General features: G+C 40.0%; 1 protein-coding gene across 6 annotated transcripts in view; it reads right to left on the reverse strand.

Moving 5' to 3' along the window:
* cnksr3 (cnksr family member 3) overlaps positions 1–24,564 on the reverse strand; it is a 180,399-nt gene that overhangs the window by 40,378 nt on the left and 115,457 nt on the right. For all 6 annotated transcript variants that reach the window (XM_041214157.1, XM_041214179.1, XM_041214142.1 and 3 more), the window contains 4 exons: positions 22,337–22,539; positions 19,269–19,356; positions 4,715–4,756; positions 3,036–3,155 (listed from right to left, as the gene is read on the reverse strand). In XM_041214157.1, the coding sequence (XP_041070091.1) occupies positions 3,036–3,155; positions 4,715–4,756; positions 19,269–19,356; positions 22,337–22,539 (453 nt within the window). The remainder of the gene's footprint in view (positions 1–3,035; positions 3,156–4,714; positions 4,757–19,268; positions 19,357–22,336; positions 22,540–24,564) is intronic.

Genomic DNA, 24,564 nt, shown 5'->3' on the forward strand with positions numbered 1-24,564 from the left:
CATTGCAGTTGAGGGTAGGGAGTTCCATGTTTTTGACCCAGCAACAATGAAGGATCAGTGATATATAGCCAATCACAATGGTGTGAGACCTAGAGAGGAACTTGATTATCATTTCCAGGACATTGCTCAATCTCCCACTAACAATGTTATTAAATATTAATGGGAGATGATTACGATTTCTCTCATTGGAGATCATAGACTAGATACAAATGTTGTGTGACCTGAATGTTACTTTCCATTTATCAGCCCATCCTCAGATGTTGCCAGGACTTTGAGCATTCAAGCACAGGTTGCTTAAATATCTGCACAATTGCGAATGGAGCTAACCACTGCGATCATCAGCAAACAGCCCCACCTCTGACCTAAAGGGAGGTCAGAGATTGAGCAGCCGAAGGTAATTTATTATGATCTCCAAAATCTGCACTTACCTTCCTTTGATAACACTGCTGACAACTGTGAACAGAACATACCTGCTCAATTTTGCATATTTCTGGGTAAATCTCAGAGTTGCATTTGTATTGAAACAGTTTAGCTAGGGGCGCGGCTAGTTCTGGAACACAGACCTCCAGAACGACAACTGGGGTATTATCATGGTCCATAGGTTTTTGAGTCCAGGCACTCAGCAGTTACTTGATGTCATGTGCAGCAAATTGAATTGGCTGAAAACTTTGGTATTTGTTAAGTATGGCGGGTACCTCAGGTGACTCATTTTTAGATACATCTGGTGATGCTCCTGGCATGCTGTCCCACACACTTCATTGAACCAAGTTGATTGTAATGAAGAATATGGCAGGCTTGAGGTTACACATTGTGATGATATGCAGTGCTGCAGTATGAAGGCCCATAGTGACTTAAAGATAGCCACCAACTCTAATCTTAATCCATCCCACTTATTATGGCAATATTGTCAAACCAATGAAGTGCGTCGCCTGGGGGGGCGGGGGAAGGAGCAGTTAGGTCAGTTGACTAGATGGCTAGCGTGTGGATCAGATCAGTGTCATGGACTGCCATTTCAACCTACCCCAATTGAGCAGCAAATGATGAGGATGAGGATGAGGATGAGGAGGATGAGGACAGAGTTTGGTCTCCACGAGACTATGTAGTGGTCATTTCTACAAATGTTATCATGGATAAATGCATCTGCGACAAATAGATTGGTGAGGCTGAAGTCAATTAAGTTAGTGCCTCATACTGATTCTATCACCACTTGGTGCCAGTCCAGTTTGGCAGCAGTGTCTTTCAGGACTTGGCCAGCGAGGTCAGTGGTGGTACTAGTGACCCACTCTTGTTGATAAACATTGAAGAACCCCATCCAGTGAAATACTCGCTCCCTCTTTTACTTTCAGTTTCTAACAGGGGGTACTAGATTTATTTTTGCTATGTTTCTTGCTTAATGCCACTTCTATTCAGTCGTGCTGTCAGTTCAATCTTCAAATTCCATATAAAGCTAACAATTCTTGTGTGGTGAAGCTGCACATTTAATTAAGTTTGTCAATTTAAACTGCTGACTTTGTCCAAAATACAAGAAATTTCCCCCAACTTTCCAGGCTCAGCTCACTTTAATGAGCACTCTTACAATAAAAATTGTGGTCATGTTCCTAAAATTCCTTCCGAGCAAGTCACTAATCCAATTCCCATCAAAAATAATGGAAACAATACTGTACAAGATTCCTGAAATTCTTTCAGTCTATGATGCTGTAACCCCAGATAGATATGATTTGGATCTTTCCCAAATACTCCCACATTGAGTATATGTTGACTGTAAGTACAGCTGTTAACTTCTTTCATGCTGGGTATACCTACACCACAGGGACTGTAGCGGTTCAAGAAGGCAGCTCACCACTACCTCCTCAAGGGCAATTAGGGATGGGCAATAGATGCTGGCCTAGTCAGCGACACCCACATCCCATGAATAAAAAAAAAACATCTGATTAAAATCAAACTTCTGACGATTCTGCAAATCAGGATTTTCAACTCAATGTGCAAATGTTGCAAAGAAATTACTTATTTTACAATAAGAGACTTTTATTTAGCAATCCATAAGGTTCATCTAGTTCAACTTCTACTATCCTGGCAGTTGCATGATACAATAACAGAGCTGTTGACTAATCATAGCAATCAATTTTTATTAATCAGATTACAATATTCCTAGAAAAAACACAAGGAAAACTCCACTGGTGGATAGCTTTGGAAATTATAGGTCCCAAGCCAACTTTTTCCTCCCAACTATTCTACATGTATTCTCCCAAGTATTCTATATACGTTATATATTTTCCTACAGTATGCCTGGCCCTTCCCTTAAATTTGCAAACAAAATGGAAGTAGCTTCAAGAAATTCTTCCACCAATAACTTTTCATGTTCACCCAGTCACAAATGATAAATTCTGAAACCACTTTAAATGTTATCTTTTTTACTTAACAATAACAGTTCTCCCCAAGTACTGCTGATAAACAGAGCAGGTTTGTTGGACAGTCTATTTGGTGGAGCCAGGATGCAGGAGGGGGGAGTCTGAGTGGGGGCCACTGCTGAGGCTTTGCAAAGGTAGATGTTGCACTGCAGTTCTGTAGTGTGTAGGGGTAATGGGGAGTGGACAGTGTGGGTAATTTTTAAATGAAACACACAAATGAAGCATGGAAAGAGGTGTATGTGGAATGGGGCATGGTCTCCTTAAAAAGACAGAGTTAGAAGCTTGAGCAAGTTCAGGCAACTCTACTAGCATGATACAATTAGAACTGCAGATAATTTTTCAGGAATTCTCTCCACACTTAAAGACACAACATTTAAAAGCAACATTATCAAACGCATTGCTGTTACCACAAGATCAGGTAAGAGGATGATAACAGCTAATAGGGTAACTTTTTCTCTAATGCAACGGAATAGATATTTGGTGGATTATGATCGAGAAAGATATAATGTAACACGAAAGGTAAATTGCTAAAGAAATAGAAACAACCAATTAAAAAGGGGAAAAAGTCATAGTCATGACATGCATGACAGACAAAAAATTATATATAAAAAATTTAAAATATCTTACCAGTCCTTCACTTGGTTTGATGTTTATTAACTGAACCTCCTCTAGACAAGCACTCTGGCTTAGCAAAGGATCAGATGCCGATCTAATCGTCTGATCACAGATACCATTAAGAACTTTACACTGGAAAAAAATACACAAATTGGACGATAAGGCATAGAGTGAGCACACCAAGAACAGACATCAGTTAAATATTTTTACTGAAAAACCCTCCAAGGACACTTCTGGATCATGATAGATTTTTAAAATATCTTCACACATCATATTGCACTCAAATTTAACCAAAATCTAAACACATGCATTATCTTTTATGAATTTCTACTTATTTGCAGTTCTCCAATAGATAAAAAATTACTTAAAAAAAAAAGTCAAATGAACATAACATGCAAGATTAAACAAGTCAACTCAAATCTCAACTGCTGCAATTTGTGAAGTTGGCAGAATTATCTGGGTCACTGCAGCCAATACTAGATGCAGTACAGTATTAACAAGTTACCATTCTCTAGGCCTTACGTTACAAAGGAAGATCTCTAAACTGCTAAAGTTTTAACTCAGCTTTAAATGTAAGTAAGAATATTAGTAAGAAAAGCAGCAAGCAGACAAATTTGATTTGGGGGAAAAGTGCAGATTTAACATCTAAAACAACTTTACATTTTAAAAAAGTACTTTTCTGTGAAAAGTGCTCAAAGATTGCACAATGTCACAGATTTGAAAAAATAATTACTTAACTATAAATTTATATGTGTATTCAATTTATTACCAGAAGCAGGCCCCTTTTCATTTCAATTATAAAAGAATATTACATAATGCCCATTATTCAAGGAACAGCTCGAGATAACCTCTCATTACCTAATTTCATTGGCTGGCTAGATCTTTAATTGATGCAAAATAAATCCACTGGTATTTTGAAATGCTAATTCATGGGACTTTTGGGAATGTGAAGTTGACAAGTTAAAAACTACATCAGAACATATTTAACATGTCCTTAAAGCCCTCAGAGCCAGGGATTCAGTTTTAGGATTAAGTAAGCATCAACTCAAAATCAAGAAGGGCTTCGTTCTAGTTCAGTTACCATTTGCAAAGGTTCTGTCCATTGGCACTGTGGATAAATGGGCTTTTCAGTGAACTGCTGCACTAAATTAGTAAAGTCACAAGATTGACTCTCCAGTCTATGTGGTATTAATTCATTTCATCTGGGGTGGTGTTGGGGTGTAATGGACCTCAACGAATCTGGGATAGAGATGAGGAAAAATAAACTTGAGTTACCTTACTAAGAATTTTAGCATGTGGACAATTTATGCATGTGGACAAATGCCACTTAACTGCAATGCCCTCCTCAAAGTTGAAGATCCTGCCCATATATCTTTAAAATTCAGGAAAATGTCACACAAATTTCTGTTGTAAATTTTAAACTATAAACTGGTAATTTACATCTTTTTATATTAGGCAAGGTTAGTTTCAAGTTATGGAAGGGCAAGAGAGGAGAAAATGATGGAGATAATTGGAGGTTAGCATGCAGACTTGCCTTACCAATAATCAGAGCTCATGTTGACATACAATTGCTTCACCTTCCCTCTCCATTGTTCCAACATGCAGGGTTGGGTTACATTGAGGATTAATGGGTTTCAATGGATCAACATCTACAATATTATCAGCAATATGAAAACAAACGGAGCACTTACAACATTAATGACACCATCTTCCATTTCAAACACAGTGGAGTCCTGTTAGTAAAAATCAATGCAATACAAAATCAGTGAGAAAATTATGAATTACAAAAAGTCAGATCAACAGTAAGTTGGAAACTGGAAATGTAACAATGACCAATTTAATCAAGGTTAATCTATTGAGCATGTCTTAATAGGACTACTAAAGTGCTTTGTTGTAATCTATAAAACATAGGTACACATATTTTTGGACTGCAATTGCTTTCTCATTATGGTTCTTAACACAAATGTTGCATTTCATGTTCCTTTTCCTTCAATAAACCCATATTGTTCTTCTGATATCTTTTGTCATTTATTCTCTCCCACCCTCTACCCCAACCCACACATTCCCTTTCAGTCTTCCTCACCCTCCTCCTGTTCGACAGCGTATGACCCATCACACTTTTATCTTCCTTCAGTTCTGAAGAAGTCTCTCCATTGATGCTGCCAGACCTGGAATATTTCCAGCACTTGGTTTTTATTCCAGAATTCCAGCATCTGCAGCATTTTATTTTAACTTTATGTTCTTCTGATATCTCCAATCCAATTCTGCTTTGTATTCTCATGATGATTCTCAGAATGTTTTTGATTTAAGCGACACATGAGGCTTATCCTTTCACGAATTTCACATTTTGTTGCACCTGGTCCTTTATGTAGTTCTATAAACATAGACTTACAAAGATCGTCTGGAATTAAACCAGGGTCATACACTTTGGTCCCATAGCTTTACGCTTTATTTTCTCAATAGCTTGTATTACTTCTGTTTTCATGGTTGGTGGTCCTTCTGTTGCTTTTGGAATGGTTGTTTCTCTCCCCCGCCACCCCCCCTCCACCTCCTTTGTCAGTGTAGTTCTTCTCTGTATCCTGCCCATCTGCCTAGGATGCCATTTTTCTCTAGTATTACTGTACTAATTTTTGCTTTAATGCAGTTGCTTCCACTACAGTAGCTTTGAGCTGGTAACCTCTTTCACCTCATTATACATCATGTGAACAGCTTTTTCCTCCAGCAGTTCCAATTTCTTCATTGCTCATTTTTTTTTCTATTTCTCTTTCTCTACGTCACATTGCTTTCATATCAGTTTGCCAATATTATATTTTCTGATATCTTTATTCTTTTATTGCTTTCATTCCACCATCATTTCTAAGATTTCTGTCATCCATTTTTTATAAGGTATACATCTTTTTAGATTAAGGGTATGCTTTATAGATTACACCAATACATTTCCCAGATTGAAGCATAAACAGATGCTTGAAATGCAGAAATCTTTCCCTTCTATGTCCAAATTAAGGCTGCTTCAGAACTTATACTAGGACCAAGCAACAGCAGTCAGAATTGACAGACAATTAATACATTGAATGGTAGCTATAAGAAAAGGTGTGAGAGAAGTTTGTGTTCTGTCCTGAGATTTTTTCTATCTTTACAATGAGGTTAAGCTATCTAGCAGAATTACCAGACATTTCAGTAGATGGACAGAATATTCTGAATGTGAGATATGCAGATGACACAGTAATTATGGCACATACAGAGGAAAATCTACATAGACTCTTAGTCACGGTAACAGATATGGATTGTCATTAACATGCAGAACAAGAAGCACAGTAATAAAGAAAAAGATTACACCTAGATGCAAAATAACAGTGGAGTCAAAAGAAATAAAACAAGCAGAATTAGGTAGCCTAATGACATCACATGTGAATAGTAATCAAGGACATCAGGAAGCACAACACTTGCAAAGCAAACCTTCGCAAAAATGTCAGACTTCTTTAGAAATAAGAACATGTCTATGGAAAGCAGAATGAGATTACTAAAACGTTACCTCTGGTCAACATCACCATGTGGATGCGAAAGTTGGAATATAAGCAAGACAATGGAAGATAAAAGATTAGTTTCTGAAGCACATGATGAGGATTAATTGGACAACACACAACTAATGAGGAAATATTGAGGAAAGCAGGCACTCAACCTCTGCAGATGATTACCAAGGGATGAGAACAACTCTTTGGGCATGTAATGAGCAGAGAGAAATTAAAACATCTGGTCCTAACTGGTAAAACTGAGGGTAGCAGAGCAAGAGGGAGACAAAGGAGGAAATATACTGATAGCTTGAGAAATAGAAGGGTTACAAGATTTGAGACCACCATCAAGATGTTGTCAAGGTTTGTGAAAGTTGGGCAGCCATGATTGCCAACATAAAACATGGCACCTGAAAATGACTACAGTGCCTACTTCACACCAATTAATTTACAATATTTATGACAAAAGTGAAACAATGGAAAAATTCAGCAGAATTATGTCATGAATAAAAGAGCAGAGAGATTTGGATTTCTTTGAATATATAGATATATATGCAAGTGACAGGACTGCATTATAACAGGGCATTTTGTCAAGTCAGTCTGTTTTGATATTTATCCTGGTCACCAACAGTATCCCAGCATGTTTTAGCTCTGTTCCCTTTTTCTCCAACCACTTATTTAACATGAAGAGTCAACTTCAACACAGTGGATGTATGGTGACAGTAAAAAATGTGCAGATTGCATTGAAGTTAATAAGTCCAACATTTAAGAGACAAATTATTACCACTGCTCAAAATTGAGGGAGAACACAGAAATGGTAAATAATTTTCTGCAGGCAGTTGAAGGGGAAACAGGGCAGTTGTAGGGAGGGAGGGAACAATGAAATTTCTCCCCTTTGGAAGTTTTGCACCCTTCTCTTCCACTAGCTAAAGCCTTATTCAAATTATTGGAAGCTGCATGGACCTCATCTATAAGCAATAGAGATCAGGATTTTATGTTTCATACCAGGATTACTCCAGGTACACAGCAAAGAGCCTCTTCGTTCAAAAGCCAAATCCTGATTAATGGAGATTACTATGCAACAGGTGCTTAAAACGTCATGTCAATTGTGGCTGGCATCACTCATTTTGTGTGTTCAGCCTTTATGCTTCCATTAATGGACAGTGGACCAGACCTAAACTAAACAAAGCCAGCATTTCGTCTTTCCAAAATGCTATGAGTGGCTTCAACTCTTCGTACAAAGCAAATAGAACAGGTTAAAAATTTGTGAAGAATATTTTTTGTTCTCAAAATACACCAGCTTTCTTCATGTGTCAGTTCTTTGTTATATTGATTATACAATGTAGTGGGTTATGAGTTAGCACTGTATTTTCTAATGCTATGATGAATCCTCCTGTGTAAATAATGCTTTGAATATTGTAACTTTTTTTTCTTTATCCTACAGTTTCAAACCCATCTTTCTCATCAGATATGATTGAATAACAAATTTCACCTGTCACCATGACAGTAGAATTGTACTGATTTCTACATCAGCCCTTCACTGACTAAGATGTGCAACTTGGAAATCTATTTCTACAGTATTCAATCCTAATGTGAGATCCTTGTGTTGATTACAAGAGGGAGAATGTAATCACTAATATTTAGTTCTGAAATTGTTTGATTAGAAAATTAAAAACAAAATAAGAAGTCGATAGACAGTTTGTATCTTTTTACTAAATAAATGTTATTCCCATGACTAAAAAAGTGGGTAGATTATGGTGTTAGACAGCTGATAATATTGTTGCTAATATGTGCTATTTTGAGGCGGGTGCAGAACAATGATGAAAGAAAAAGGAGTAGTGAAGACATACAGCACAACTAAATTTATATATAAAAAAACCATGCGCATAAATATTCCAGGTGACTGGCAGGACACTTCATGCCCAAGGAACCACATCCAGGGTCACGATGCATGACCTGTGTAAGGTCTTCTTAAAGAATATCAAAATATACCAGCTCTGTGACTTCAGACTTGTACAAACCAGTTACTTCTGTTTAAGCACTGGTTCTGGTCAATAACCATCGATTGCTGGAAATAACATGGATTCGTAGTTTAGTGGAGGCTTTTAATGCTCACTTAACATCTACTAAGCACGTGTTTTAAATAGGAATGCTACAAGTTAGAAACTTCTTACTTCATTGAAGGAGTTCTAATAAAAAAAAATTTGTGCGATTAATCTCCAAAGATATAATCAATACAATTAATGGCAGCAGTACTATAGATAGTGGCTAAGGAAAGAATTCTCAGCAGGTCAACTCTTTACTCTTCCCCACCTCTTCAATGGTACGACTGGTCTTCGGATGAGGTTCCACTAAGTTATGATGATTTCAGACGAGGTACTCCAAATTGTTATGCTCCCGGATGGGGGGGGGGGGGGGGATGAACTGGCTCCCTTTCTTTGTTCAAACCCCTCGGCTGGTTGCAACAAGGTTAATTTAAAAAGGATCCCTTCCCTCATGGATACCTTTTCCCAGTCCAAATGTATTTATGATTTAAAAGGAGCTAATTTAACCAGGCTGTCTTCAGTAAAAGAAAGAGTGAGTTTATTAGTTACTAAATGTGAGGAATCGTTGGGCGAGTCCCTGGTGGTGAACAAAAGAAAACCTAGTCCTTTATTCCAGTCATGGGGTTACTCGTGGCAGTATGCCCTGATCATTGTTTTCAGGGTCTGGTGGTGCCATTCTAGCGCCCCCTGCGACTGCAGGCGATACATTAAAGGCTTCAATGAGGTCACGCCCAAGTTACCAATGCCTTCCTGGAATATTTTGGGCATGAATTCTGAGCCCTGATCTGACTGGATCTCGGTGGGCAGGCCATATCTGGTAAAGAATTGGGTCAACTCCCTTACCACTGTTTTGACAGATATGGTTCTCAGGGGAACAGCCTCAGGGAAACAGGTAGCCACATCCATGATAGTAAGGATATACTGGTGGCCCCCTTTTGTTTTGGGCAGGAGCTCCACACAGTCCAATCACACCTTGCTGAATGGTTCCACAAAAGCCAGCATGTCTTATTGCAGTTTGGGGTTTTCACTGGTCCTAACAGAAGACCGCACTCCAGTTGCACCCGGTGTAAGAGGATGGGCATGTACCCTCCTTGAATTCCCTTTACCAACAGCTTGGCACTCGCTGCACACTCTGGTCATGCCTTTTCTCAATGGCAGAGTTTGGCTGGTCTGTGTCCCTCAGTATTATTATAGGCTTACTCGCCTCACTGTGGCCACCCTTCCTGCGGATATAAAATCCTTATAACTCTTGGGGATTTGTTTAACCTCATCTGCACTCTCAGGAGTGACTCTACAGGGATTCACATCTGCGGTCAGAGCCATAACCCAGTCTGCTCTGCTCTCTGACTGACTCCCGTTCTCTGCACAGGTAGGTGCCCTGATAAATCCCATTGCTTTTTCCTGTAACTTCCAGCAATTGGCCTGGAGGTGCTTTACCTTTCAGCAGTTAAAACACATAGGCTTCTTGGCATCGCTTTTCATCTCAGCACCACCGTTTCCTGTCCTGTCCTGAGGAGGACCCCCAGCATTTCCCTCTCTCCCATGGGTGCTCAGTTTCCTATCACTCTCTCCACCTCTATCCTTTCCAATTGGTTGGGGCTGACTAGGGGAGGGTCCCTTCTAGAAGAAGGGTTTGAGAATCAGCTCATACTCATCAGCCAATGTGGCTGCCTGCCTGGCCCTGTTACCCTCTGTTCCTGTAGGTGTGTTCTTATTGGGGAGGGTATGGAGTTTTTAAACTCAAGGAGAATTATTTCACAGAGGTTTTCATACGTGACTTCTGTTTTAAGTGTCTACACCCACTGGTCAAAAGCAAGTTGCTTAAGCCTTTCAAATTCCAGGTATGTTTGGTCAGGCCGTTTCCTGAGGGTACGGAATTTCTGATGGTACGCTTCCGGCACTAACTGGTACACACTGAAAATAGCCCTTTTTGCAGCCTCATTGTCAGGCAAGAGGGAGTAAACCTGGTGAGCTTTCTCTGAAAGTTTACTTTGCAGTAGTCAGGACCAATGTTGGACAGGCAACTTTAACTGCTGTGTTAACTGCTGGAAAGAGATAAAGAAGGCTTCCACCTCTGCTTTATCAAACCTGGGGGATAAATGAGTAAAATGGGTTGCCTCAGCCCTCAAGTCTCAGCTAGTGGTGCCTTCAAGGGACACAGTAGGATTCCTGCCCCTCAGCTCGAGCTGTTATAGTTTAAAATCCCTTTCTCTCTCTCTCTGCCCTTAAATTCTTTCTTTCCTCCATTCCCTTTACTGAAATTCTAATTTCCGCAGCTCCAAGTTTAATCTCTCTACTGCTAGTCTGTTTCACCGTCCTCAATTTCCACCTGTAGACTGTTGTCCACCCCTTTTAAAATTTCAGGTTTTCTAGCTTTTGGGTGAAATTCTAATCCTCAGTGTCTGGTTAGGCCATTTTCAACTGTTTGATGGACAGAACTTTTATATCCTCAAAAGTAACTTCCCCTAATTCTCCTAGAAAATTACTGGCATCAATTATGGACATTTTTACACTGATGAACATATAAACAAGGAGGAGTAGGCCATTTTGCCCCTTGAGCCTACTCCACTATTTAATAAGATCATGGATGATCTGATAGTATCCCAAAATCTGCATCCACCTATCTCCAATAACCTATCACCCCCTTGCTTACAAAAAATCTAACCGCCTCTGCCATAAAAATATTCAAAGACTCTGCTTCCACCGCCTTTTCGGAAGAGAGTTCCAAAGACTCAAGAACCTCCGAGTGAAAAAATTGCACCTCATCTCTATTTTAAACAGCGACCCTTTACTTTTAAACAGTGACCCCTAGTCCTAGACTCTCCCACAAGAAGAACACCTTCTCTACGTTCACCCTGTCAAGACCCCTCAGGATCTAATGTTTCAATCAAGTAGCCTCTTACTCTTCTAAACTCCAACAGATACAAGCCTAGCCTGTCCAACCTTGCCTCATTCCATTCCCATTCTAGGCATTAGTCTGGTAAACCTTCTCTGAAATGCTTCCAATGCATTTACACCCTTCCTTAAATAAGGTGACCAATACTGTACACAGTCCTCCAAATATGGTCTCACTAGTGCACTGTACAACTGAAGCATAACCTCCTATTTTTGTATTCAATTCCCCTCACAATAAATAACATTCTATTAGCTTTCCTAATGACTTGCTGTATTGCATATTAGCCTTTTGTGATTCATACTAGACTTTATTGATTCTTTAACAGTACAGATACTTTAACAGTAGATTCAAGAAAGCCTTATTGCAGTTTTAAAAATTGATTTCAAAGGAAAAATTTACTTTCCCCACTCTAATTAGTTTGTTTCGTCTGTGGGAACAATTCCAGCACCGAGCCCTCAATTTGTTACGACTGGTCCCGGGTGAGGTTCCCCAAATTTGTTATGATCCCAGACAAGATACCTCAAATCGTTATGCTCCCGGATGAACTGGCTTCCTTTCTTTATTCAACCCCCTCGGTTGGTCACAACTAAGTTAATTTAAAAAGGATCCCTTCCGTCACGGATACTTTTTCCCAGTCCAAATCTATTTATGTTTTAGAAGGAGCCAATTTAACCAGGCTGTCTTGGGTCAAAGAAAGAGTGAGTTTGAGTTAGTAAATGCGAGGAAAAATAATAAAAATGCTACACACATACACAGATTTGAAATGAAAAATTGAGTCAAAAAATAAAAGTTAAAATGATATACGAATCAGTCTTTTGGCTGGTCCATGAGGAGTAGATGGCGAAACATTGTGGCCATTAAGTTGGAGTGATTCTGGTAGCACTAACTTTGGCAGTTGAGCAGTTGGTTTGGAAATCCTTGGTTCTGCAGGCTAGCTGAAAGGAGTTGTTTGGTATCATTTGACTATCTGTGTCTTCTTCAGCCATGACCCTCACAGCGCGCGCACACAAAAACAGAACACCAGACGAGCACACAGAACTAGGGTTGCAGTTGGCTTTTTAATCCCCTGTGTGTATTCCTGGAAGGGAAAAAAAAAAATGTCTTTTTCCCAGATCTGTTTTCTTTCTATTCAGTTCTTGTTCACAGACCGGGATATAACTCAACAGGTAGTAGTAGGCTTGTGGTACAGAATCCCCTGGCAGATTTCTCAACTGGAAGGTCAAGGGAGGGGAGTTTATTTGACTGCTCCATTTCATAGGTGAATTTGAGTGCAGGATTGTGCCCATTAAGACATGCAGCTGAAGATTTAAACATAGGAAACATATCTTCCACATAGCGGAAATATGAGAGGGGTAAGAGGTTAGGTGTCATTCCTTCGAAGACAAAGTTTAGAAAAGTCTCATCACAGTGAATTCCCTTGTTGAGATACTTCTTTTTGATGCTATAGCTTTTGGCAGACCATGGTAATATCATGAAAAGGCCAAAAATTCACTTCATGACACTCTGAAATTACAAGTTACTTGCAGTTCAGCCTTTATGAGATCAATGTTACATCTATTCCTATAACCATCTCATCTTTGTCCTATCAACGATAATGTTCTTGACTTAAGGATATCCATTTCAAATGCACAAGGCGGGGCTTCCCAAACCATGGGTTGTGATGCCCACTGGAGTTGCATGAAGAAATTTGGGGGTCGCAACATATGAAACCATAATGGCAGCTGTGACGAGAAGACTCCATCCTGGAACCGGCTCGGAGGTCCCATGAAGCACTTTTTCCCTCCTCGCAGCTTCAACAGGAATTCCAGTTGGATCGAGGACATAATGCAATTGGAAGGTTGTGTGAGGATGCAGCCTCTGCACGCCTAAAACTTGTGAGCTCCACATTGGTATAAAAGTCAGAGCTTCTCACCTGCAGCTGAATAGTCAGGGTGATTTGATACAAGCAAGCCTCGGTTTAAAGTTGCTTCATTCAGCATTGTTTCGCTTTAGCGTTGCGGATAGAGGACCAGTAAAGGAATTTAGCATTGGGGCATATGGTTACCTTTTCTTTCAGCAACATTTGCACCTACGGAATGCGCGTGACCCAATCGGTGCATTTTGGAGCAGCCTCTCCAGCTCCCGAAGACACACTCCTGCCCTTCGCTTTTCTGTTCGGCCATCCCCACTCTTCGCTTCCCCGCCACCACCAGGCCCCGAATCCTGACTCAGCTTCTTCTGACATATAGTGGTGAAAGTTATTATGCTGTTTTGTTTTATTTTGGCACTGTAATAATAATGATGGTTGCTATCTTACTATTTGTCTTATTTTGGTGCTGTCCACCACACCACTGCCTCTCCACTCCCAGTTCAAAAACTGAATCCATCTCCCTACTCAACAATGCAACAAGAGGAAAACGATAGGGAGGATCAGTACATGACCTGAAGCATGGTGCAGGAATGAGGACTTCAGGTTCTTGGTGCACTGGAACCTGTTCTGGGGCAGGAGGCATCTAGTCAGGGAGGAGGCACCTCAACAGGACTGGGACCAATGTTCCCACAGGGAGGTGCACTAGTGTGGCTGGGGAGGGTTTAAACTAAATTGGCACAGAAATGGGCACCAGCATATAGAAGCAAAAAAGAGGAATAATGTGCATAAAATGACAGTGCTGGGCAATACTAGATAGAAGTGGGGCAAGCACAACAAGCAACGCAACACTAGGATTACAAAGCATGCAAGTAAGCACAAAGTATGATAAACTAGGTTGGTGAACTGCAAGCACAAATAGCTGTGTGGGAATAACTGAAAAAAGTGGCTCAAAATGGTAATATACAAAGATAAAAATTGGGAAGGGAAAAAGGTGGTGGGTGGCAGGTGATTAGGGAAGGGAATGTAATGTTGGAAACAAGGGGTGTCCTTGAGGGGGCAAGGACAGAATCCATTTGATTAGAGCTGAGAAGCAAAAATGGATATGATCATGCTTCTTGGGGCACTCTATAAGCCTCTAAATGAGAAAGAGAGAGGAGCAAATCTGCAGGGAAATCACAGAAGTGCGCAAGAACAACAGCATGATGATCTTGGGTGATTTCAATTGTCCAACTATCAATTGAGATAATACGAGAGTAAAGGGAAAGGAAGGGGAGAAATTTCTGAACTATTTTCAGGAGAATTTCCTTGATCAGTATGTTCTCAGCCCAACTACAAAGGAGGCATTGCTGGATTTGGTGCTGGAAAATGAATTGACCAAGTGTCTGAGGAAGACCTTAGGCTAGAAATGCAGAACAGCAAGGAACAATTTCAAGTAGAATGTCTAAATTGGAAAGTGGCTAATTTCAATGCAACAAGAAGGGAGCTAGCCAAGGTAAAAGTGAAACCACAGACTGACAGGAAAATCTAATAGAACAAAAGGTGATCTTTAAGGAAGAGATGCTTCAGATACAGAATAGGTACATTACAACAAGAGTGGGAGGTAGGGGAATCAAAAGCAGGCTCCTTGGATGACAAGGGAGAGAGAGATTATGGTGAAACAAAAAGAGAGGATGAATGATGCATAACAGGCAAATTCTTCAAGGGAAAACCAAGTCAAATTCAATAGGATGAGAGGGGAGGTGAAGAGGAAAATTAGACTGGCAAAGAGAGACTATGAGAATAGAAATGCAGTCAACATAAAAGGGAACCCAAAAATCTTCTGGCATATAAATAGTAAGTTGGTACTAAGGGATGGCATGGATCCTACTAGGGATCCACTTGAACCAAAGGGCTCCCCCGAGTATCCAAAAAGGGTCCTGTGCAATTTTCAGGTCATTTGAAAATTGTACCAAATTTCTCAATTTTAAAGATATATTGTTCTTATACTTAAATGAAAAATTATTCAATAGTGTTTTAGTTTTTCATTTTTGTTAATAATATTATCATGCAGCTATTAATGCATATATTTTGGAAAATATTTTTCTTTTAGGAGGTTTAGTCTGTGGGTGTGTCTTAATTGGATAAAAGCCAGCTAGTCTGGGTGCTTTGATGTGCATTAGTTTTGATATGTAAGAGAAATAGCATGCATCTGCATTTTTTTGAATAGAGCATTCAAGAATTGGGGTGAAAGCTGACACCTATCTAGCAGCTACCAAACAATGTGTTTATATTACTAATAAAATTGGTCCTATCAAAGAGGTTTCATTGTTAAAAAAGGTGGAGTTCAAAGAGGCTGGTGATTGAATGCAAATTCTCACTGTATCAGTGGTGCTAGGTACAACTTTAGCAGTTTTTGGGTGTGCAGAGCAGAGGCAATCTAAGATCAAAAGGCAGCTGTAAGCCTCCAACTGTCTCCACAGGAACCAAAGTGGAAAGAACCTCATTTTGAATTCGTACGGTGAAAATGCTGGTGTTTGGTTAAGTCTATGGGTTGATGTTGCCTTAATGGAGATTAGTTTGGGAATTTGTTAAAAGTTGTAGTCATGTGTACATATATTTTAACCTGTGTAATTAATAAAATGTTTCATTTAGTTTAATGTAAAGCCTCGAGAACAGCTGGTCTGATTCCTGAATTTAGAGTCGCATTGCAAACATAGCACTTAAAATTACAGGTTATGACAGTTGTTTAAAGTTTCCCTCTGGGATTTTTAAATAACTCCTCTGCATCCGTCTTAATATACATGATGGGACAGGAGGAGGGAGAGAGGATTAAGTTTGACAGAATTTCACAATATATTACTGAGACCCTTAACCTGGCAAGTACAGGCCAATTGGTTTAACATCAGTAATGGGTAAGATTTTAGAAACAATTATCAGGGGGAAAAAATCAGCTGGCACTTGGAGAGGTTTGAGTTAATTAGGGAGAGCCTGTACAGATTTGTAAAAGGCAGATTATGCTTGACCAATCTAATTTAATTTTTTGATGAACAGAGAAAGTTGATGAAGGAAACACAGTGGATGTCATCTCTATGAATCTTAAGTGTTTGACTAGGTACCACAAAGAAGGGTGGTTGACAAAATTGAGGTTCGTGGAATAGGTGGGTCAGTGTCAATTGGTTCAAAAAAAGTTTGGATTAAGGACAGAAAACAGAAGTTGTGGTAAATGGTTATTTTTCAGATTGGAGGATGATAGTAGTATTCCCCGAGGGTCTTTTTGCTATATACAAATGTCTTGGATCTTGGAATGCAGAGTAAATTTCAAAATTTGTCAATGATAACAAACTTGGAGGAGAGGCAAACAGTGACAGTGATCCAACTCATCTGCAGCAGGGCCTAGCAGGCCAGTAGAACGGTGTGAAAAATGGCTGAGGGAATTTACTACACAGAAGTCTGTGGCGAATCATTTTGGCAGAAGGGATAAGGAGAGGCAATATAGACTTATGGCACAGTTCTAAAGACTGTGCAAGGACAGAGCAACCTGGGGTTCATGTACACAGATCTTCGAAGGTGGCAGGACACAGGGACAGAGTGCAAAATCAGGGAAATAATGCTCAGCCTTTATAAAGCTTTGGTTAGGGTACAAGAGTATGAGTCCAGTTCTGGTCACCATAGTTTAGGAAGGATGCAATGGTGCTTAAGGGATTGCAGAGGAGATTTACCAGAAATTGTTCCAGGGATGAGGGATTCGAGCTAAAAAGTTAGGTTGGAAAAGCTGGGGTTGTTTTCCCCGGAGCAAAGATGATTGAGGGGAGATTTGATTGAGGTGTACAAGATTATGACAGGTTTGGATAAGACTGACAAGAAAAAACTGCTCTCATTAGCTGATGGTACAAGGACTAGGGGACACAACTTTATGGCCCTGAGGAAGAGAATCAGGGGAATAAGAGCAAGAATTTTTTTTAACACAGCAAGTGTTACTGATCCAGAACTTGGTGCCTAAGCAGGTGTTGGAAATGGAAATAATCAATGAAATTGAGGGCCAGCTAACAGAAATCAACTTGCAGAATTACAGGGATCAAGTGGGCCATTGGGACTGGCTGGATTTCTCTATGGAGAGCTGGCATAGATTCAATGGGTGCCTTAAATAACTCTTATGACAGTGACAAAGGGACATCCTTCATATTCCAGATATTAGTGGAGCTGCTGCTGCAAGGTGAATGCTCCGTAAGTTCTTTAGTCATGACATGCATAATAAAGCATTACTGGAATTCCAATCCATCTCATCTTTTGAGGGGAAAATTCTCTACATTTGTAAAAAAAAAGATAAATTAGGACATTGCATGCATGGAGTATAGACATGTATGCATGGGACTTGTGATTGATTTGCTCCTAATTCCACAAAATGCATCTTTATTTACAGTTTTATCAAACACATTATACCTACAGTGAGGTACCATGAAATCATCCTTTGCTTATCCCAAGAGGCATAAGAATGAGATCACATGGGCACTTGACGCCAAGCCCTGGGGAACTCCACAACAAACCTTCCTCTAGGCCAAAAAACATCCAACAACCACTCCTGTTTCCTTTCACTCAGCCAATTTCATATCCATGTTGCTACTGTCGCTTTTATTCCATTAGCTATAACTTTGCTCATATCTGTTGTGCAGCATTTCATCGAATGCTTTTTGGAGGTCCATGTACACCATATCAACAGCATTATCCTTATACATGACCTTTATTGACTTCTCAAAAGCCTCAGACTCAAAGTCAACTGTGAAGTTTTGAGGAGTAGCCTCCTCAAATTTGCCTATTCTCAGAGATTTGTCACCATTGTCTGTCTACTCGAAGGTGACATGCAAGCCATCATCCTCACCAATAGAACTCACCATAGACCCTAAGACAGGGCCAAAAAAGATTCTGTTATTGCATAAACCCTCTTTTCTTTTTTCCTTCTTGTCATAGTGCACGTCATCTCCATAGGCGTGGAGATAATCTACAGAACAGATGAGAAATGTTGCCTTCAATCTCAAACCAAAATCACCCCAACCACAGTCACTGAGCTTTAGTGTGCAGATGACACTTCTGTGCACTCACTCAGAAACTGAGCTCAAGGTCATTGTTGACTCCATCTCCAAAGGGTATGAGAAAATAGGCCTTTCACCAAACACCCAGAAAACTAAGGTCCTCTTCCAACCAGCTTCCACAGCACACTCCTATCCTGTATCGATAAAAATCATTGGAGACACCCTGGAAAACGTGGACCATTTTGGGAGCCTCCTCTTGTTGAAGGCAGACACAGATGATGAAATTCATCATCGCTTTCAATGTGCAAGGTCAGTCTTTGGCTGACTGAGGAAGAGTATTTCAGGATCAGGATCTCAAACTCAAGAGTAAGGTCATGATTTACCGGGCTGCATTGGTCCCCATGCTCCTAAATGCTTCAGAAACTTTTACAAATTATAACTGTGCTGACATGCAAGAATAGCTAAATGATATTTGAATTTGGTGTTATAAAGCTTTATCTTATGAGGAAAAGATTTGTTCACTGATCCAAAAAAGACGACAAATCCTTGGAAGGCTATGGGAACGATTCAGGTAAGGAAACGAAGTTCATTTGGTTTTCAGCTATGTAAAGAACTTTTTAATTATGCTAAACAATCAGAATTTGGTCTTGTAATGTTGTTAAAAAGTTGCTTTGAAGAAAAAAATCACCAACATTCCCATTCATCAACATTGGGCATAACAGGTACAAGGCGATATAAAGATACTACAATATAAGTTATTCAACTATGATGTACACTAAAATCACATTCATCCAATGACATGTCAGGACTGATACGCAATCTACAAACAGTGAATAATAGAAATATATTTTATTTCCCCTTTCTCCCAATGCCCACCCGCAATATGACAGGCTTCCAGGAGAAGTAAGATCAAAGGCCATTAAAGCATTATTACACAGACCTGTTGAACAGTTGTTGTCAAATTCAAGCATAGCTGTATAATCTTGTTTTTCACCACTGAGTAATCACTGATCCCTGTAAATGGTGATCTGTAATAAAATAAATGTTTTATGATAGCACATATATACAGGTTTGAACATGCAACTTGGAGTGCAAACTTGCACGCACAAGCATAGTTGTGCAAGCACCAAAATAGATCAGAACAAGCTTCTAAAATATCTTCACCAAATATATTAACTCAAACAAAAATTATGATGGGCAATGCTAATTATTTGGTCCAAATGAAAGAATCCTGTGGAGTATACACATACCATCATTTAACATAATGAAAACAGAAAATGCTGGAAAAACTCAGCAGGTCTGACAGAATCTGTGGAGAGAGAAACAGAGTTAATGGCCAAAATTTTCCCCGACGTCATCCCGGTCCCTTTGAATTTTTAGGGAGGCGGGCAGAGAGTGAAATCAGCTATCCACCCACCGACCTGTCGATGGCCAATTAAGGCCATTGACAGGCTAATTAAGATAATTAAAGACCTGCCTGTCCAACCTTAAGGCTGGTGGGCAGGCCAGGAGCCCCAGCGGGCTTCTGATAATACATGAAACCTCATCCACTGGCGGGATGAGGTTTCATGTCCGTTTTTAAAAAGTGTAATAAAGTTTATGTCATTTTTATTAACATGTCCCATCTTGCGTGACATTGTCACATGAGGGGGACATGTTAATAATATTTTTATTTTTCTATGTTTAGAGTTTTTTAACCTGTCACTAATGTCCCTGAGACACCACTTAGTCTCAGGGAGCAGTGTGCTCTTTCGCGTGCATGTGCAAAAGAGCACACTGCGCACTTTGACAGCTGGGATTCCCGCCCCCCTGCACCTTCCTGTTGGGAAGGCCGCTGGGTGGGCCTTAATTGGCCCACCCGGTTAAAATGGCAGCGGGCCCCGTTTCACCAGCAGGGGTCGGCTGTCCGCCCGCCACAGAGCCAGTGGGGCCCGCACACCCACCAAGGGCAAAATTTTGCCCAATGTTTCAAGCTCCTATGGCTCTTTTTCAGCGTCATACAGACTCGAAATGTTAACTCTGTTTCTCTCTCTCCACAGATGCTGTCAGATCTGAGTTTTTCCAGCATTTTCTGTTTTTACTGCAGATTTCTAGCATCCGCAGAATTTTGCTTTTACCATCATTTAACATGTTTCATAAATGAGTCCACGTGTTCAATAAGTTACATACAGCGAGTTTCTAAGTAGTAGCACTTTAAACTTACAGGCCATGTTCAAAAATATTACTAGGGGAATCGTTCACCTAAGTAAATGTTATTTCATGACTCAAATGTATATGACTCAGAACAGGGTGGCTCAGCAAGTTGTTTTCCATTTCTGGGACAGGATTCATTAACCTTGACTAGGTAGTCTCAGACAAGTTTTTGGCTGTCACAGGTCAATAACACTAAACTGTAGTCCAGTTGATATAACAACTGCTAAGGACACAATGATGTAGTCGATGCTCTTCTGAGACAGATGAGCAATCAGGGAAGAAACCTACATCCAGCTATGTTATATTCCACCTAGAAGAGCTCAATACTTGTAATGGATGTCAGTAATGGAAGCATGTAGTGTATTTGCTTTAGTTAATCAAACAGATATACAGTTAAATAAAAAGTGAGCAACCGGCAGTTCATAAGCAATTGAGGGGAAAATCAGGTCACACAATGATTCCAATCTAAAGCTTTATCAATAAAGAAAATCACCTTGTATTGTTCTGTATTTTTAGCTCCGATTTTCAATTAAAAGTACAAAGGCACAGAAATTAAATTTGATTCTTGTACTTGAACTGCAATTTCCTCAGCATGTTAATCTAAAACTGTTCCTTCAGTAAAATTGTTCCTTTTCCTCAAATCCTCATGCTTCCTCCTTTCTAACAGTTTCTACTTACTGAGGCAAACATATGTGGGACATCTTAATGTAACTGAGTAGATAAAACGGAACCCTCTTGGATTTCCAAAAGGCATTTGATAACGTGCCACATAAAGGTAACACACAAGATAAGGGCTCATGGAGTTGAGATAATACATTAGCATGGATAGAGGATTGGTTAATGGACAGGAAGCAGAGAGTAAGGATAAATGGGACATTTTCAAGTTGGCAGGCTGTGACCAGTGGAGTGCCGCAAGAATCAGTGCTGGACCCTCAGCTGTTTACAATCTATATTAATAATGGAGATATTATTACTCTGTCCTTTCAACTAAGTTTGCTGACAATAGAAAACTAGGTGGGAATGCATATGAGGAGGAAGCAAAGAGGCTGCAGAGAGATATAGGCAGGTTAAGTGAGTGGGCAACAAAGTTGCTGAGCAGTATAATGTGGGGTTAAAGAGTTAGTAGGGCGAATAATAAAGATTTGAAATTGTTGTAAGCTATGCCCAGAACACGAATCCCTTCCTACATCTGAAGAATACTCCTAACATGCCATACTGTGGAGCGCCAACAGTGTCCACAATATCCACACCTCCTCTTTCCCAGCCCACAACCACCTGACCAATCATGCAACAGAGAGAACTTGTCAGACGCTTTGATTACCAAAGGGCAACATATACAGAACACATGGCCGATCGCCTTGGACCACTTGCAGCGCCTAGAAAATCTGCTAATACAAATAAAATTTGAAACACTGGTGCAGAACACAGGTTGACTCTTTTGACCAAAGCAATGAATTATATGTACATCTGAGGTTCATAGTAACTGCACACAAGAGGAATTTACCCAATACAACAACTCATACAATTGGAAGGAACAGTGATGAATATTTGGCACCAACAATAATTTGTATGCTCATGTACCACTGCCTTTTAATAACTGCAATATTGATCTTTCCGAATCAGAAGCTCATTTCACTATTGCTGCCCCCCACTCCCCAGAGCTCATCCTTTGGGGAACTGGCTGGATAATTTTACTTGCCACAATTTTCTGTGCAATAAAAATGCACGTCACAGGTACAGCTATTAAAATAAATAGAAACATTACTGACTTAGCACAATAAAAAAAAGTGCGATTACTTTAGGTTGATTGTTTACCTGTCCAACCATGCCAACAAGGCTTTTGCAGCTGCAATGAGGTCCACAACTGAGGTAAGGAAATCATTGGGAGGCTTGCGAGAAGTAGCGCCATCGTAAGCAGTGCTTTTTCTTCTAATGCTGATAAAATTCTGGAGGCTATTGGTGGCAGCTCGTAACTTCAGGGCCAACTTCTTCATACTTTCTGTTTCCACTCCATAATTCTGCAATTAAAAGCAAATCATCAGAATTTAAATTAAAAGAGTGACCATGAACAATCTTCCAATTTTCTTGGCACGTGAGAGTAGTACAGGAGGACTGGAGGATTATAAATGCTGCACTGCCTGTTTAAAAAGGGAGGAAGATAATCTTGGCAGCGATAGTACAACATCAATGGTGGTGAACTGTTTAGACACAATAATTTGATAAATTAATTGGCATTAGGAAAAGCACCAGTTAATAAAAGAAAGTTAACGTAGATTTGTTGAAAAAAAATTGTGTTCGATTAACTTGATCAAGTTCTTTAATGAAGTAATGGTGGGGGCTGATGAAGGTTGTGCAGTTGGTGTTGTGCAAATGGGCTTTCAAAAGATATTAAATACCATTTGTTAGCAAATTTAATCCTATTAAAGTTTGAGGGCATGAAACTCAAATATAGCAAACAATGAAGAGGACATAACATAAGAAGTAGGGTTGAGTAGGCCTTTGAAGCTTGCTCTGTCATTCAACAAGGCCACGGCTGATCTTCTCTCAACCTCACCTTCCACAGTATCTTCATATCTCTAAATATCTTAAGAAATCAAAAATTTATTGACCTCTTTCTTGAATATAGTCAAATGATTGAGCATCCACCGCTCTCTGGGGCAGAGAATTTCACAATTCTCAACCCCTTTTGAGTGAAGTAATTTCTCATCTCAATCCTAATTGGCAGACACCTTATTCTAAGATGGTGGGCTAGATTTCATTTGGTGATGGAGGCAGGACTGACAAAGTTTACTTGGAAATTTTTGCACTAATTTCAAGCTTGCAGCACTTTCCAGATGCTATTTCGGTGTGGCCTTTTCACAGGTCAGGAAGGCCTTGGATCACGACCCCACATGTGCCTCTTTGGAGGTCAGGATTGCCATTGTGAGCCCTGGAGGAAATTCAATTTCCTCCCCTCTACTATTTTCTTCTCTTCACCATCTTTCCCAAGTCTATTCTATTTCTTATAACCCTTGAAAGGTAGTACCAGCTAGCTACTGAACTGGACAAGCACGGAGCTAGATTTTCATCCTCATGTAACATCTACAAATATGCGTGATCAGCAAGTGTTACTGAACTGTAATAAGGAGCAGAAACCCTGGGCCAGTGTTTCCTTCACCAAGGGTGTGATGAGGTTAAGTAGTGAAGGTATTTCACTGCTTCCTAGCAAAGATCGCCAGGCACCAACCAAATACCTTCTGTACCTGCATGGCCCAGGTACTCTCTTGATTAATGCAACCGAGATCGGCAAATTTATGTTGGAAAAGTATCAAGTGGAGATCAGATGCCTTCCCACAGGAAGGAAGAAATACAAAAGCATGCATATGCACATAAATGCAGCACATGTACAGTTTAACTTTGCAATAATAACCTTGAGTCAGGCTTCTTCCAAATTTAACTTGCCTTGATGTCAGATTCCTGAAAAAAATGAAAGCGTAATTTACATAACCAGCAATTAGCCAGTTATCTGAAAGCAATTACAAAAAGAAAAACACTACTGGTCCCTTTATATTACTTTAGCTATGTCTCAGTGATAACTGTAGTGTAGAGCCCTCTCTGCTGTCCTCTTTTAGTGAATGCAAATCGGTGAAGCCAAGTGATAGCCACCTCATTCGCTGAGTTTAAGGTGATTAGTCCACCACTTAGTCTGTAGAGGGGGCACTCCTTGGTAATGTGAAGCATTATCTGTCTTTCCATAAGTGCATAAAGGGTTTGTACTGAGGCCCCAGTGGTGGAGGTTGGCTGGACAGGGACCCTGGCCTGTCCTGAATCCCTTTGGCAAGGACCACTCTCACCACGGCAGTTCAAAACCTGCCATTCGACAGATAGGGTTTGTCACAAGGAACATGTTAGTGACTTCCCATATTTCCCATTCCCTGATCCGAATGATGTCAGCTGGTAGATCTTGTTCAGGAAGGTCGATCCCTTTGTCTTGCTGAGATGGAAGGCGAACAGTGGGTCGAACAAGTCATTCAATTGAATGTCAACAAGGCGTGCGTGATGAC

Source organism: Carcharodon carcharias, chromosome 2 (genome assembly GCF_017639515.1).
Source record: "Carcharodon carcharias isolate sCarCar2 chromosome 2, sCarCar2.pri, whole genome shotgun sequence".
NCBI lineage: Eukaryota > Metazoa > Chordata > Chondrichthyes > Lamniformes > Lamnidae > Carcharodon > Carcharodon carcharias.